Here is a 16,444-nt window from a genome sequence, read left to right as displayed (position 1 = left end):
GGTCTAATCCGGTCCATTTTATCCACTTCGATCTATTCAGTCCGATTTGGTCCAGACGGTCCACCTAGGTCTATTCGGTCCAATCTGGCCAATTCGGTCCAATTAGGTCTATTCGGTCCAATTTAGTACATATGGTCCACCTAGGCCTATTCGGTCTAATTTGGTCCATACGGTCCAGAAAGGTCTATTCAGTCCATATCGGTCCATTTGGTCCACCTAGGCCTATTCGGTCCAGGAAGGTCTATTCGGTCAATACGATCCAATTAGGTCTACTCGGTCTAGTTCGGTCTATTCGTTCCAATTTTGTCTATTCGGTCCAGTTCGGTCTATTCCGTCCATTTCCTTTCATTTCGGTCTATTTGGTCTATACGGTCCAATTTGGTCCATACGGTCCAGTTAGGTCTATTTGGACCGGTTCCGTTTGATCCAGAGACATTCGTTCCAGTTCGGTCTATTCAGTCTAGTTCGGTCTATTCAGTCCATTTCGGTCTATACGGTCCAATTTGGTCCATACGGTGGAGTTAGGTATATTCGGTCCAGTCGGTCCAGTTCAGTCTATTTGATCCAGTTCGGTCTATACGGTTTAATTTGGTCCATACGGTCCAGTTAGGTCTATTCAGTCCACTTCAGTCCAATTTGGTCTATTCGGTCTATACAGTCCAGTACGGTGTATTCGGTCCAGTTTGGCCCATTCGGTCTACTTTGGTCAATTTAGTCTTGTTCGGTCAATATGGTCCATTCAATTCACTTTGATCTATTTGGTCGAATTTGGTCAATTCAATCCAGTTTGGTCTATTCGATAGGGTCAATTTGGTCTAGTTACACACATATATTTGTTTATTTATTTATTTATTTTATTATTTTTTGCTTGAATGTATAATCAACTTCATCCAATTCGTTTAAAAGTAATGATGTTAAGATAAATGAGTAACTGCCATAAATATTAGATTTGTATATTTATAGCATTAATGTTTAGAAAGACTTTCATTTAAATTTAATCGGATCGAAGTGGACTGAAATGTTATATTAATGTGATTTAGCAAAAGTGTAGCAATAATAAATGTTATGCTTAAGATTTTAGATATTAGGAGTTTGATATATATATATATATATATATAATAAATTTGGATTTAGAATTAGTGCTCTCAACCTAAACATGTGTTTTCTCTGTATGCAATTGTACAAAAATGGACCGAAGTGGACCAAAATGAAACGAGTGGTCTAAATAGACCAAAGTGAACACAAATGGACCAAAGTGGACAGAATAGACAAAATAGGACTGAATGGGAATAAGGAGGACCAAATAGGACCAAAGTGAACTGAATGGGACAGAGTAGACCAATATGTTCTGAGTAGGAACAAATAGGACCGAATAGGACCAATATTGACTAAATAGGACCAAGTGGAAAACTTGGACCGAATAGGACTAATATGGACCGAATAGAACCAATGTAGATCAAATAGAACCAAAGGGGCAGAATGGACCAACATGGATTGAATAGGACCGATGTGGACCGAATAATACTTTTCAATATTTATCATTTTTATTGCATTTTTAGGGCTCATATTTCTAATTTCTAATGTTTATTTTGTTTGTATTTTTTAATTCAAAACTAAAGATTTTAGCCCAGATATGGTAAAATCTCATACCTTTCAACCCAAAAATTAAGGGAAAAAAATGAATTTTTGAGCTAAACTTGAAAAAGCAACCTACAAAAGAATCAATTTAAGTCTCAATTTGTCCAAAATAGACCAAAAATGACCGAAATTGATTGAGTAGACCAAATTGGACTAAAGTGGACTGAAGTAGACCTAATTGGACCAAATATCAATTGTTTAATTTATAGGGAGAACAAATTATATATTATATTACAATTACAATTACAATTATAATTACAAAATAATTATTTATTCTCATGCATCGCGTGAATCTGTGACTAGTTGTTTATAAAATAGGGAAACATTGAGAAATGTTCTAGAGTATTGGTTGAGGAAACTTTTGGTTTATAAAATAGGGATACGTTGAGGAATGTTCCAACAAGATGTTCGGATCCCATTTCTATCAGCTCTCCAAAACAATTACATACACATAATTCAAGATTTTATTAAAAGAAATTGTCTTTTCAAGTCCTCCAATTTCGAAAGTTTTCTTATAATAATAATAATAATAATAATAATAATAATAACAATAATAACTAAAAGCTATATAAGGAAGACAGGCGGGCAGACAAGAAAGACATCATCGTGTAAGATCAGAGGAGACGGTGGCAAAAAGTATTAGTGATCCAAACAAGTGAGGAGTGGACATAGACGTTGGGTGAAGTGAGTAGAAATCAGCGTTAAAGTGAACAAAATGTCGAGGGAATCAACCATGTTCACAATAATGTCATGTTTGGTGAACTGAATGATATAAGTGTTCATTTGCGGACTCATGTGGATGTTATTCCAAACTACCAATCACTAACCACCCGACCCGTTGTGAGAAAAGACTTGGCACCTTGATATGCCTTTACCAATACTCTCACTCCAACCTAAAAAGAAACTATTTCTCAAAACAAGAAGCCCACTTGAAAATCCAACTTACCCAAAGTACCTCCCAAAATGCCTAATTGGGATCCAATCTCATTCTTCAAATTAAACCCTTGGGTTTCGATTATAAAGCAGGCCAAACAAATTACATACTAAATAAATAAAAAGAAGAAATGGATTGGTAAAATAGTATTATTTCAATAACTTTTTGGCGGTTCACCCCTCGAGTAAAATATATTTGGGAAAATTTGAAACATACAAGAAATCACCTCCCCCCCTATTGCCAGGTTAGTGACTATTCCAACAAAAGACATTGCCAACTACCTTATGGCTTGGATTGAACCCCATTGTCTTCCAGCTTGGTTGCTTTCCTTTGGATGCAATCACGTCTAAGCAGAGTCCCTTCCAGGATTATATTCCCATGCTTGTTGCTGGGGCCAATGGCCCACCTCATAGCCTCAATTTCTACCACCTCCGGGTTTTCTGAGTTTGAAGTAGTTATCTCTGCCCTCAACATTTCACGGTTTTCACCTCCATGATTCCTTGTGACCATAGACAAGATTGAGTGGTTTGAGCAAACTACTGCATCACAATCCACTATAATGGGGCCTTGTGCTGTTTTCTCTGGGGTCCAACAACTGCAGGTTGCTCAAGAGAGTACTGCTTAGACCTGTCACAAATTGGTCTATAATGATCTTTTTCTCTTGAACGCCACTTGATTCCTTTTGTCTTTAAATCAGGTCAAACAACATGGCTGCAAAAACACTAAATTCATCTCTCTCTCTCTCTACGTAGGTTGCAATCTTCTTTTTCTTCCTTGCTTCTCTCAATTGCATCTTGTACAAATACAAATATTCATGCCTTCATTTGTAGTGTACTGGCAAAGAACTTAAGCTGATTAAGCTCTTACAAGTAAGCACATATGCTTAGCAAACATATTTTCATGCCTGCTTAGATCAGCCTAACATTTCCTACCAACAAGCATGTATAAAATCTGTTGTGCTATTCTCCATGATTTCTCTCAGGACTCAAAGGAGTATCAGCTTCATTTTGCTGCAAGAGAGACAAAAGGCATTAAAACATGACAGATGAATTGAAGAGAGATACACCACAATCTGTTGTGCATTGTGTTCCTCCACCCACACACTCTTGAGAACCCAAATGACTCAAAAATTGAGAATTGATTATGTTTGGCGAATAAGGCATTAAAACATGACAGATGAATTGAAGAGAGATACACCACAATCTGTTGTGCATTGTGTTCCTCCACCCACACACTCTTGAGAACCCAAATGACTCAAAAATTGAGAATTGATTATGTTTGGCGAATAAGGTTAGAGAGCATGGATTAGTGCTATTCTTTTTTTTTTTTTTTCTTCTGCCCAGGTCAAAATTAGGATATCCACCAAGGCTCATTAGAAAAGATGAATATCAATGATACGTTCAATACTTTGCAAATCAAACAAATTTCTAGGTTTCGTTAATTTCTAAACCCAAAAACTATCATGGTAGGACCACTGAATCAACCTTATGCATCTCATACAAGTATCAAATAATGTTCAAAAGCATGAAAAGTACATATGCATTGAGAAATATAGTATTCAGGCAAAAATCTGACTTGCACTTCTGCTGCATACAAAATTAAAGAGGATTCAAGCATATACATCATCTATGCCCACTTATCAACTATCTCACTACCCCAACTGGCTTATATCATACAAGATAGTTTATTTCAATAAGTTCATGATTCAGAAAATCCTAACATTTTAAAACAATTTAACAATTATAAAAATAATAAATAAATAAAACATATATATATATATATATATATATATGCAAAAGCAATTAAATATGTGAGCAAAAATCAAAAGCCTGCTATTAAATATATTGAAATATACAATTAGACTTATTGCATATGACCAACGAATCAGCTTCATTTATCCCATACAGATTGCAGAAGTTCATTCCCATTTTTCTTTGGACCAAGCTAAGAGACTAAGCTTACCAACTAGTTGACATTGTCACTAAGGAATTACATTGCTAAGCATGTCTACTGGACCATGACATTGCCATCTTTAAGGAAGTGCACAATGTGCTTGACACAAAAATCAGATCACACATAATAGCCACAATCTCCAAGGGAATTATTTTCTTAATAATAAATTAATCTGCCTGCATTGATTTAATACTACAATAGGGGGAAAATGACAAAATAATAAGAGTATCATTTAATATTCATAATGCATATATGATGCCATGCCACAAAATACTTGTCAATATGAACTTCACAAAGATTTTCAGTTTGCTATTAACTTTACTTGACTAATCTTTGATACAAACTAATCATGATATTTAGATGACATTTTTTACCTGATCAAGTAAAACCAAGTTCTCCATAAGATCAGCTGTGTAAGCCAACCAGGTAGTTGTTTGAATTCTAAGATTGTTCACTTGCAGGCTCTCAGAGTCTATTGAAACGAGCCTGCTGTCAAAAGTTTCAATTAGAAATTCGCCGCTGTTAGTGCAGTCAAAGAACGTCATAACCCAATCAAATAGTACATTTGTCTTAGTCCAAGACTCAACTATACCATACTCTCTCATTACCCATATGAGGCATATATCCGTATTTATTTCATCTTCATCTTCATCTACATTCTCAGCCGGACCAAGAACAACCAAAGCCAACATTCCCTTGAACACCACAAGTTGGTGAACACAGTCATCAAACTTTGAATAAAATTCATCTAAGTAATTCTCCGGCAGTCTTATCTCTCGAAATATCTCATCATTGACATCAAAAGACAAGATGAAATTGTCACTGTCATTGCCCCAAGTATATGCAACAAAATGCAGAGCTCCATTCAAAAATACACAGGAGTTTGGTAGTACAGCAAAAATAGATCCAATATTTGGTACAGATTCCACTGACAATTCAACAGTTCTCCACGAATCAGTACTCAGTGTGTAAACCTCGGCATCAGGTGGTGGCGCCTTTTCATCACCAAGCCCCTCATAAGATACAATCCTGAGAATCTTGAAATCACTGTTTTGAGATTGATAAGCAAATCCAAAGGCGACTGTTTCTAAAAATTCGACAGTGAAGGGTCTGAGGTGCATAACATCGATCATTTTAAACTTTTGAATAACTGGGTTCCACAAATATACAGCATTTGTAGGACCAAAAAAGCTATAAAGGAAGAACATGCCATTACAATAGTCAACCACGCTGGAAGCTAAAAAGGGTATTTGAAACCTAGAAACCTCGGTGAATGTGCCGTCGCTGTTGTAAACTAAAGTACACAATTCTTTGTCAGAAGACTTGTATAGCAGAAAACCATTATGGCTGTTATTGTAATGGGTATTGGATACTAATGACTTGGGTTGGTTGAGGTTGTGATTGAGGTGTGTGGTAATGAAAATGGGGTTTGTGATTGTAGAGTACCATGATTTTGAAACGCACCTGAATCGGATTAAGGATTTCACTGGCAGCCGAGTCAGGATGTCGAATACGACGTCGTGTGGGAGACTCTCGTCTGACAAATTTGGCTTTCTCCTCAGCTGAGACATCGATGATTAGAAGGAAATGCGTGAGAGAGAGAGAGAGAGAGAGAGAGAGAGTGTGTGTATTTTTCTTGAGTAAACATACTACTAGAGTAGTCTACTAGGGTTACTGGAACAAGGCTCTTCAGTAACGCAAGGCTTAAATTGATTTTTTTTTGTTTCTTTTGTTCTTTTTATTCTTTTTGAGAGAGGCTTAATTTTTTTTTTTTTTTTTTTTTGAGCAGAAATACTGTTAAATTTCATTAAATAGAAAATTAGCCAAAATCGGCTAAGAGTACATTATTGATATGTGATGGAATATCTTTTTTTTTTTTTTTTGAAAGGATGATGGAACATTTTCAATCCACACTGAAAAATCGCTAACATATTTAGCATATCTAGCCAAGTTGTGAGCTAGCTTAAATTGATTTTTGATTAATGGGAGTGGGACTCACCAAATTTGTCACTGTTTGGAGCATTTACATTTGCCTCTTCAAATGTTTTTAACTAAACTAATCCCAAAAACTCTACTTATTTTAGTTTAGCTATCATTTGTTTTTATACACATACATTAGTCTCAACACCATATCACTCTTTTATTTAAATTTGATTTGTACTTTCTACACCCACAGCATATACATAGATAGGTTGTAGTAATGATATTTAAGTTTGAATAGTATTGTTTTATAAAGATGATAAAATGAAAATTCAAGTTTTAAAATTTTCTGAGTGAAAATTCTAAATTCAAGAGTTCCTGTAATGAGAAAAATAATCTTGGAATTTCTGCATGATTCGATTGGTGTTCAATTCATGTTCAATCGATCGAAAAGAGCCTTAGATTAATGCTCGATTCCTCTCAATCGATCGAGACTCAAAAAATTGAATTTCTGCAGAATTTTCTAATAACTATTCTTAATGTTTGAAAATGCTTCACGCCTTGTGAATGGTTTTATAAAACATTTTAACTCTCCATACATGTATTTGAAGGAATATAACCTTATGGATATAAATAGTGGTTGATATTCACTTGATATTATTATCTTTTCTCTCCCAAAAGTTAGTTAAAGAAAGAAACATAAGAAATCTTGTGAGTATTCCCCAGAACTATCTGTAGAACCTAACAACTTAATTGTATCCTAGGTACAAGATTGTGATAACCATTTAGCAACAATAGTATGGGAACAAATATTGTCTAAGGATAACAATTTTGTGTCTCTAATTTATCTAATTCTCTATTTATCTTTTTTGTTCACTTTGTTTTTTCTTAATTACTTTGTGTATTATCCCCAACACAACCCATAAACAGAGGCAAAACCACTCCCAAGTGTGGGGTGGCCATGACCCCAACAAAAATTTTGAAAAATCCTTCTATAGTATGTAAAAATATTGAGCATTTTGAAGATTTAGCATATAAAAATTGGAGTTGCCCCACCCTTAAATATTTGAGTTAGTGCAATGTTGCTTTTATAAAAAATGTTTTGCACCTAAGAGGTGTAACAAATTGAACCAAATAATTTCATAACTAATATATTAAACAAAGTATACCCTATAATTTCAAAAGCAACAAATTAAATCTTGAGATTTCAAAAAATAATATATTAAACTTCAATCTTCAACCCATTGTGTTTGAGGTTTAATTTACTACTTTCTGGAATCCTAATTTTCTTTCAGGTAATGACCAAATTGATCTTTTTTGGGCTCTTTGACCGTAGGAGTGTTTGTCTTGTTAATACTTTATAGGACTGACCTAGTATGTCTGTCTTGTCATTGTTACAAAGTTCAAGTTGTGCCCCAATTAATTTAAATTTTCATTAAAAAATTAAACCTCAAGTGAATAGATAGTAAGTTTTTCAACTACAACTAGTTTATTTTGATGAGTTTAGAATGAAATATTGAATCAATTGCGGTTGATATATTTTGAATGAGTGAGAAAATGAGATGGAAAGTGAAAAACATTCTTGATCTTCACATCAGGGCTGTGAAAAATTGAAAATCTTATTGTTCATGCAAGAGGTTAGTTCCGTTGATGAGTCTAGTATGATATGAAGCTTTAGCATTACACCTAGTCAAATTAAAATACAAGTGATCTCTTCATTTGTTTAGTAGATACATTTCCAGTAAACAAGAAAGTAAAGATAATGTAAAAGTTACCATTATTGTTTCTCTCTTTTTATGTTTAGTGATAAGAGTTTTTTAAAAAAATGTAAAATTGCTATATATATATATATATAGTATTCATTTTACATAGTTCATGTCTAATTTGGTGGGGCCAATTAATCTTTATATAGACGCAATTACTAACAGAGAGTATTCTCCTGCTAAAAAGAAGAAGAAGAAATAAAGCTATCCACGGCCTCATTTTTTGCACACCTTGGCGAGAAAATCATGTCTTCAGAGGTAACATTAAAATTAAGTTTTACCAAGATCATCTTTGAACAATTTGAAATATGATTTCATTAGTGTGGCCCTCATGGATTATTTTGTTTGGGTGTAACCGATTTGATCTGTCAATTGTTTTGTTTTTTAATACCAGATTTGATCAATCAATACAATACCATTACATATAAAATAAAATAATTTGCAACAGATTGATCCATTGCAACAAAATCCTTATTTGTGACGAATGAGCGATTCTCGCAATGAATGCTTTTACAATAGTGCATTTCCCATTCTGTATTAACCCAAATTACATCCACTACTTGCTACCTCAGGAGTAACTGACATGGCAAAACGGGTGGGTCGGGTCGGGGTCAATCGGATCACGGGTCAAAAACAAGTCATTTTAAGCGGGTTGAAAACAGGTTCGGGTCAATCGGATTGCGGGTCGGGTCGGGTTGGGTCAGGTTGACCCGTATTTTTCACATGAAATTTTTTATTTTTTTATTTTTTTATAAAGAAAACAATATGTATTTGCCATTTGGATAATTATGCAACATATTACTTGATGTAAAATGCATTATTTTAAATTCACTACTTATATCTAGAATAAACTCAGTTAAACTTATTAATATTTATTCAATAATTTTAAAATTATGCAAATTCTAACATTGCTATCTAAAACAAAACAACACAAAAATAAGTAAAACAAATATACAAGTTTTATTTTTACACAATATCAATATTCCAAAAAAAAAAAAAAATTACAAATGACTTATTGGATAACTCATTTGATAAAGAATAAAAATATATAAGAAAGTTATAATTTTAAAAATTAATTTTATAATCTATTATCAATTGTGGTTGACACTCTATTTCAGTTTGAGATATACATTAAAGTTTGATTGCTTACTTATTTATACCTAGTCTCTTTTATAAAGATCATATCATTGTTAAGCAGCACACACTCTAGGAAATATCATAATTTATTTTGAAAAGCCATTTATTTTGAACATAAATTGTTAAAAAATAGATCTAAGCATTCATAATTTATGCTAATTTGATACTTTGGCTTTACTATTTTCACACTTGTGAATGTGTCTCACACATATCTACAATTTTAAATCTGGTTTTAACTTTACTATAACCAGATTATCTTGACATGTACTTTGCTATTTGATATCTAAAAATCTTTATTCATTACAGAATGTTCAACCATTTATTTTTCAATTAATTTGCATGCAGTTATGTAAATGTATCAATTGTTTTCTTAAAGCTCACAATAAACAATTAAACCAATATTGTCTTAATTTCACTATTTTTTTTACCAAAAAAAACAGTTTTAAAAAAATGGTTCGGATTCGAGTCGGGTCATGCATCAACCCGTTTTTGTTTCGGGTCAAAAAAATCGGGTAAGTGCTTTAACCCTTTCCTTCCGTCAAGAAAAAGAACTAATTGAACAATTACTAGAAAGTCTAATAAAAAATCAAAGTACAATGCGGAAATCCCAACCCCGAGATCAATCAAAGAAAGTCCAAATTTGTTGGGACTTCAACTAGTCAATAGATCTCACAACATCCTCTAATGTACGGCTGTTTCATTCCTTTCACACTAACCACACCGGGCATGCTGGCACCGTATTCCATACATCCAATAAAAAGAACTAATTGTAGATGAAGAATGCATTGAAGCATTTTGGTAATCATTAAACTCTTGTACATCTTGACACCAATTTCCTAACCAAGAAACTATAATGGTAGGACCAATGAGTCAACCTTATGCATCTTATACAAATAGCAAATATCCATGCTTCTCTTGACGGCTAATGGCTAAGAACATAACCAGATGTTGCTGATTAACATTTCTGCCACTGGTACAAAAATTAAATAAGATTATGTTTGCTATACAGTAGGAACTATGCTTGACAATTTGACAAGTCAAATAATGTTCATGACACTCCTGAGACAATAGCCATAAGTTTAAATAAATATAATAGCCATAAACTTTAGAGGAGCCCTCTCTCTCTTGGCTGGATAAATTTCAGTCTTCCACATCACGACAATGCTTTAAGAGGACAACTATCTCTTTTACAAGAACCCCCATCAAGGATAAGGTAAATCAAAAAACGAATCTAGATTCACAAGACTCCCAAAAATGAAGGTTTTTTTTTTTTTGGTTTTTAAGGAACTTGTACTCACAAGACTTGAAAAATCAAGGACCACACAAAGTGCCCATTAGCACTTTGTATCTTGATTAGCACTCTGCCGCAGGGATCACTCCTAGCCTCTTTTGCCTATTTTCCTGCACTTAAAACCTGTCCAAACTAAATTCTAATGATTCAATTATCAACCATCATCAATATCAAGGCCACAATCATAAAAAATCTAAGACTCAAAGCGAATCAAAACAGAAAAATCAAGATACATCTCAAAATTAAGTTGAATCCATCCAGGTGCAATAGAGACCTCTCTAAACTAGGGCATTGTCATTTACCTAAAGGATTGTTTTCCACTTACTTGGATCCCAAAAGTTACCTACACGTTAATAGAACTGTACAAATCAAAAAGAAAAAAGACAGATGCTCTGCTGCAGGTGCTCACAAATGACCTCTCTTTCCATGACGTTGTGCCAAAGGTTTTGCGTGCTGCTCCTTGTCTTCCTCATCATCATCATCGAGGCTAATCTGTTGACCAGAAGGAAGATGTCCAGATTTGGATCTAAACATGGCCAAAGTAGTACTCTCATGAACCTGGCAGTGAGAAGGATCTTGAGGAGCAAGACGCTTTATGTGTTGAGAGAAATCCTCTTTGGCTTGCGCTGTAGTGTTCATGGGATCACCTTCATCAGCCCGAGAAGGAGTTATACCACCAACTGAATCAGTAACGGGATCACTTGATCCTCCAACATCACGAGTTCCCAAACTACCAAGAGTTTTTATGGTACTTGCTTGACATCTCTCAAGAGTCTTTATGGTACTTGCTTGACTTTCCACCTTGTTCCGCTGCAAGAAAATTGGAGATCGATTAGTCAATATTCAAGCAAAAACAATATTACAAAAGGAATGCATACCAAGAGGCCGATTTCATGAGAAAGTTCATTTTGACGGTCAAAAGATAATTGGGAACCAGACGAAATCCAGTTCTTCATGGACTCAATAAGGGAATAACACTCCTCAACAAAATCCGCTTCAGCCTACAAAGTAAAAAAAAAGTGGGTTAGCACAGAAAAGAAAAGGCAAAATAGAGGCATGCACATCCCAAGCAGATTACCGGGCCTCCCGTCCATGGCACATAAGGAACATGCTTTGAGCGTGGAACAAGCATGGTTTCAAATTCTCCAGAGTCATTCATCACTTGCACTTCCCACGAAGGTAAAGAGGGGTACTTCGAACTAAGGGGAAGAGTATCTGAAGAAGATTCAGTTTCTCTAGAATTTTCCCCAAGACTCAAAGAAGTATCAATCTCTGTCTCAGCTTCAGTTTCTCTAATCGTTTCATTTTCCCCCTGAAAGCATAAGCTATTCTCACTGATTAACATGTTTGTCATTAGGACTACAGCAAAATAACATTATACTTGATAAGCAGGAAGAACTTGACAATGTCATTGTCATGTCAACTAATGTTCACAACAATCCTAAAACAATAGTCGTAAGTTAAATAAATAATATGCATAAGAGTAATGCTACAAATGTTTCAACCACTAAAACATAAATAAATAAAATTAAAAAAAAAAAAAAACCAAAAAAAAGAATCAAGAAATTTATTTATTATGATGTTGATGTGGTACCAATCACATTAATTTCCACCTCTATTTGTGAACTTCTTCTGGCAAAATTGGTATTACTTTTACCAATTTCTACACTTTAATATCTTAAATGGTAGTAAAGGATTATATGCTACAATTTGCAATTGCAGACAATGACAATTCTCCCGCAGCTTTCATATGAGACCATAAAAGACCATCACAAAAAAGGTTCATTGGTTAGTATAAGCAGCCGTGTAATATTTCATTTATATCAAATGCATAGTAATTATTCTTGAGCGTGAGGTGAAAAAGGTCTATCTAAATTCTTAGGCCAATAGTAATAGATTAAGCAAACTAAAATACCAAATCATTCAATCTGGAAAATATGTTAAAAAGGAGAGAATGCATCATTATTAGTATCTTAACCAATGAAACAGAGGCAGAAAACATTGACTCAATCACTTACATTTGCAAATATCATATACATTAATGGATTAAAAATTAGAATTGTTTATCAAACAACAAATGAGTTCTAAATAGATATTTGAATTGCTGCACGTTTTCTCTAAGTCACAAACCAAAAACAATCATTGGGTAGAGATAAACTAAAAAAGCATATAATTTATAAGATTAATAGATGTAATAATGTAAAAGCATGAAAAAGTATTTAAGCATTTAGAAATGGTAGTATTCAAGACGAAAATTTGACATGAACTTCTGCTGTATAGTAAATTAAAGCAGATTCAAGCATATATGCTGTCTACATCATTAAGCCCACCAATCAACTCTCTCACCACCTCAACTGGCTTATATCAAATAAGATACAATATCAATAATTTCATGATTTACAGAAAATCCTAACATTTTCCAGCAGTTTAACAAATATAAAAAAATGCATAAGCAATTACGCATGTAAGCAAAAATCAAAATCCTGCTATTAGAATATTGAAATATACAATTTGGCTTATTGCTGAGGACCAATAAATTAGCTATATGCATCCCAAACAGATTGCTGAAATCATTCCCATTTTTATTTAGACCAAGCCTAAGAGACTAAGCTCACCAACTAGTTCATATTGTCTTTAAGGCATAAAATAAATAATATTATGTTGGCTAAGCATGTACTACACCATGAAATTGTCATTTTTGAGGAAGTGCACAATGTTCTTGACACAAAAATCAGTTGGCATATAATAGCCACAATCTCCAAGGTTATTCTTTTTTGTTTAAAAAATCGATACGTCTGAAAAGGCAACATAATAAAAGCATCATTTAATATGCAAAGTGCATATATGATGCCATGCCGCAAAATGCTTGTCAATATAAACATCGCAAAGATTGTCATTTTGCTAAAAATATTCAAGAAGTCTAACATTTGATACAAACTAATCTTCAAAATTTCAGATGACATTTTTACCTGACCAAGTAAAACCAAGCTCTCCATGGGATCAGTTGTGTAACGCAACCAACTATCACATCGAACAGTAATTCCAAGGTCGCTCTCGTTTGAACTCTCAGGGTCATATGAAATGACCTTTGAGTCACAGCAAAATAGAATTTCACCATTGTCAACGCAGCAAAAGAACCTATCAACCGCTTCTAATTCTACAGTTATTTCCGTCCAAGAATCAACCACACCATACTCTCTCATCACCCATAGGTATATATTAAAATCGAAACCACCAATCATATTCATAGCCAACGATCCCTTGAACACTACAAGGGAACACTCGTATAAGTTAAAGTCTTCCTCCGGGAGTATTATCTTTTGGAATGTCTCATCATTGACATCAAAACACAAAATGTAACTGTGGTCCATAACATACGCTATAGCGTGCAGAGCTCCATTAAAAAACAAACAAGGGTTTCCATATGTATGATCAATAGGCCTAACATTGTGGTCGGAGCCAAACGATATTACAAACCTTCTCCATGAATCCGTACTCAATGTGTAGACCTGAGCCTCAGTCGACAGCGCTGATTCTTCATAGTAAGAAACAATTCTGAGAATCTTGTAGTCATTGTTTTCGGAATGGTACGCAAACCCAAGAATCTGCTTGTCGTTGTCGGACTTGTTGAGAGGAGGAGAGAGACTCTTAAACATTTTGATGCTTGGGTTCCACAAATAGATTACACGGTCCACATAGCCATTAAGGCAGAACATGCCATTACAGAAGCCAACAATGGAGACCCAAAGAAAGGGAATTTGAAACCTGGAAATCTCGGTAAATGTGCGGTCGCTACTGCAAACAGCCGTACCCAGATCTTTCCGCCTTGGACCAGGACCATCCTCATCCTCGTCGTAATCAGAATATAGCAGATAACCATTGTTGTCGTTGTTAGATAATGATTTGGCTTTGTTGAGGTTGAGGTGTTTGGTGATGAAAATGGGGTCTGTGATGATGGAGTTCCAAGACTTTGAAACCCACCTGAATCTCATCAAGGATTTCACTGCCAGCCGACTCAGTATGTCCAATACGACGTCGTCTGGGAGACGCTCCGATGACAAATTCGGATCTCTGCTGAGATTAGACATCGGCAATCGGATTAAGGAAAGGAAATGCGCAACAAGTAGAAGTAGGTGTGTACTGTGTAGGCTGAAATATGCAACAGGTCTTGTCCTTTTTACTTTCTAGATAAATAAACAGATATAGTTGAAATTGGTCTCATCTTTTTTTTTATTTTTTTTTTTAGGAACATCAAATTTTATTTCAAGATTAAATTTTTTTTTAAAAGTCATTTACATAGTTCATATTGATAGAGCTATAAATTTACCAATTTAACAACACAAAAAGTTATTATATATTTTACCACCTCACTTTACAAAATACACAATAACAAAAATTTTACTTTTCAATACAATAAAATAATACTAGCTTCCGGTGGGGCACAAATTCAGACTCTTCTATTTTTTTTACATCAAATTGTATTTCAAGATTTAAATTTTTTTTAAAAGGTATATGTAAGGACACAATTCCTTTGCGGCCCAGTAATGATGTTGGGCTCGCACATGAAAGATCCCTCACAATATGATTTGTAGAGAGTGGGTTTGAAAAGCTAGCCGTTAGTCACGGGGCGATGCCCGGTCTTGGTTTTAGAGGAATTCGTGTAGAAAAAGGATTTGGGCTTGAACATTTAAGCCCTACGGCGTCGCATCCTATGGGATGGGTCTCCTCGGACTTGATCCGAGGACCATTAAGGTCTTACCCCGGTTACCCGACGATGGGTTTTTTCCGTCATCTCAGGTGTTGTTTAGGGGTTCTCACCCATGTAGTCTCTCTTTTTTTGGAGGTGGGATGGGGCTCCCCTAGATTTACTTACTTTCTTCTTTTATACTCGTCTGCGTTAACTGTCCTTCGTCCACGTGTAGGGTCAACCTTTACCAGACTAATATTTGTCCCATCAGTCTAATCCCAGAATTGTTGGGGATGATTGATAAGGCTGAAGAATACGGCTCTGCTAGGTGCAGAATCTTATCTGGGAAGGGTCAAAGGGGTAACTTTCCCAAGATATTTTAGGTCTCCTTTCAAGTTTAGTCCTATACCAGTTTTACCCCTTTATTCCGGTGGGATTTTGGATCTGCCGAGGACTGAACTGTCCTCGGCTGTATTCCAAAACAGTCTTGTGCTCTATGTTGTCAGGCTTGGGCCATGGCTCTCCTCGGCTTGGGCCATAACTCTCCTCGGGTTGGGCCTTCGGACTCTCCACAAGCAAATGGGCCTGGCCCATAGATTATTGGGTCCCACAGTATACACTCAAAATTTTATACACGTGTAGATAAGAAACAATCTAAATTTTTTACTTCAGAATGATCATAAGTTTTTTACTTTATGATGTTGCATTCCATCCCAATGACTTTTAAGAAGTGAGAATCAATTACAATGCTGCATTAACAACTTATATATATATAAAGAATCGAAGTGCAATGTGTAAATCCTCAGGCCCGAGTCAATCAAACAAAGTCCAAATTAGTAAGGACTTCAACTAATCAATAGATATCACAACATCCTTGAATTGCACCGTATTCCACACATGAAATGTTTCCCAAATAGTTCTGCCAAACAAAAAGGAGGGGGGCTACTGTCTTCGGCAGTTAAAGAGTTTGAACTTTGGAGCTCTTGTTGAACATTGAGCATTTAGCTTTGTCTTGTAAAACTATTTGGCAGGACTAAGAATGCAAACAACTGGTAGATGCCACTAGCAAGTAGAGCCCCAAAACTATTAGACCAAAATTGATCCACATAAGTCAGTATATA

At 34.9% G+C, this 16,444-nt stretch overlaps 2 protein-coding genes across 5 annotated transcripts; both read right to left on the bottom strand.

Moving 5' to 3' along the window:
• Positions 1–3,240: 3,240 nt before the first annotated feature.
• Positions 3,241–6,250, bottom strand: LOC115952242 (F-box/kelch-repeat protein At3g06240-like). 2 transcript variants are annotated; one of them, XM_031069333.1, is made up of 3 exons: positions 5,990–6,250; positions 4,900–5,554; positions 3,241–3,582 (listed from the first exon to the last, which is right to left on the bottom strand). In XM_031069333.1, exons 1-3 carry the CDS (start codon positions 6,094–6,096, stop codon positions 3,532–3,534), a joined length of 813 nt encoding a protein of 270 aa, XP_030925193.1. In that variant the 5' UTR covers positions 6,097–6,250; the 3' UTR covers positions 3,241–3,531. The 2 variants fall into 2 exon arrangements, with proteins under 2 accessions (XP_030925193.1, XP_030925191.1); XM_031069331.1 differs by having other exon boundaries at positions 4,900–6,249.
• A 4,570-nt stretch (positions 6,251–10,820) lies between these two features.
• LOC115951347 (F-box/kelch-repeat protein At3g06240-like) lies at positions 10,821–14,825 on the bottom strand. 3 transcript variants are annotated; one of them, XM_031068560.1, is made up of 5 exons: positions 13,606–14,825; positions 11,715–11,948; positions 11,515–11,637; positions 11,431–11,446; positions 10,821–11,397 (listed from the first exon to the last, which is right to left on the bottom strand). In XM_031068560.1, the coding sequence occupies exons 1-5, from the start codon at positions 14,722–14,724 to the stop codon at positions 11,042–11,044; spliced, it is 1,848 nt and encodes a 615-aa protein (XP_030924420.1). In that variant the 5' UTR covers positions 14,725–14,825; the 3' UTR covers positions 10,821–11,041. The 3 variants fall into 3 exon arrangements, with proteins under 3 accessions (XP_030924420.1, XP_030924421.1, XP_030924419.1); XM_031068561.1 differs by having other exon boundaries at positions 10,821–11,446; positions 11,715–11,835; positions 11,914–11,948; XM_031068559.1 differs by having other exon boundaries at positions 10,821–11,446; positions 13,606–14,824.
• Between the last annotated feature and the right edge of the window lie 1,619 nt (positions 14,826–16,444).

This window comes from Quercus lobata, chromosome 7, assembly GCF_001633185.2.
Source record: "Quercus lobata isolate SW786 chromosome 7, ValleyOak3.0 Primary Assembly, whole genome shotgun sequence".
Taxonomy (NCBI): domain Eukaryota; kingdom Viridiplantae; phylum Streptophyta; class Magnoliopsida; order Fagales; family Fagaceae; genus Quercus; species Quercus lobata.
The sequence above is the reverse complement of the archived record's forward strand: the minus strand, read 5'-3'. Positions and strand labels throughout refer to the sequence as shown.

Coding starts and splice junctions, on each gene's coding strand:
- LOC115951347 (XM_031068559.1), bottom strand. CDS start 14,724: ATGTCTAATCTCAGCAGAGATCCGAATTTGTCATCGGAGCGTCTCCCA. Junction 11,949..13,605: donor GCTTGGTTTTACTTGGTCAG/GTAAAAATGTCA, acceptor TTATGCTTTCAG/GGGGAAAATGAAACGATTAG. Junction 11,638..11,714: donor TGCCATGGACGGGAGGCCCG/GTAATCTGCTTG, acceptor TTTACTTTGTAG/GCTGAAGCGGATTTTGTTGA.
- LOC115952242 (XM_031069331.1), bottom strand. CDS start 6,096: ATGTCTCAGCTGAGGAGAAAGCCAAATTTGTCAGACGAGAGTCTCCCA. Junction 3,583..4,899: donor ACTTGGTTTTACTTGATCAG/GTAAAAAATGTC, acceptor TCTCTCTTGCAG/CAAAATGAAGCTGATACTCC.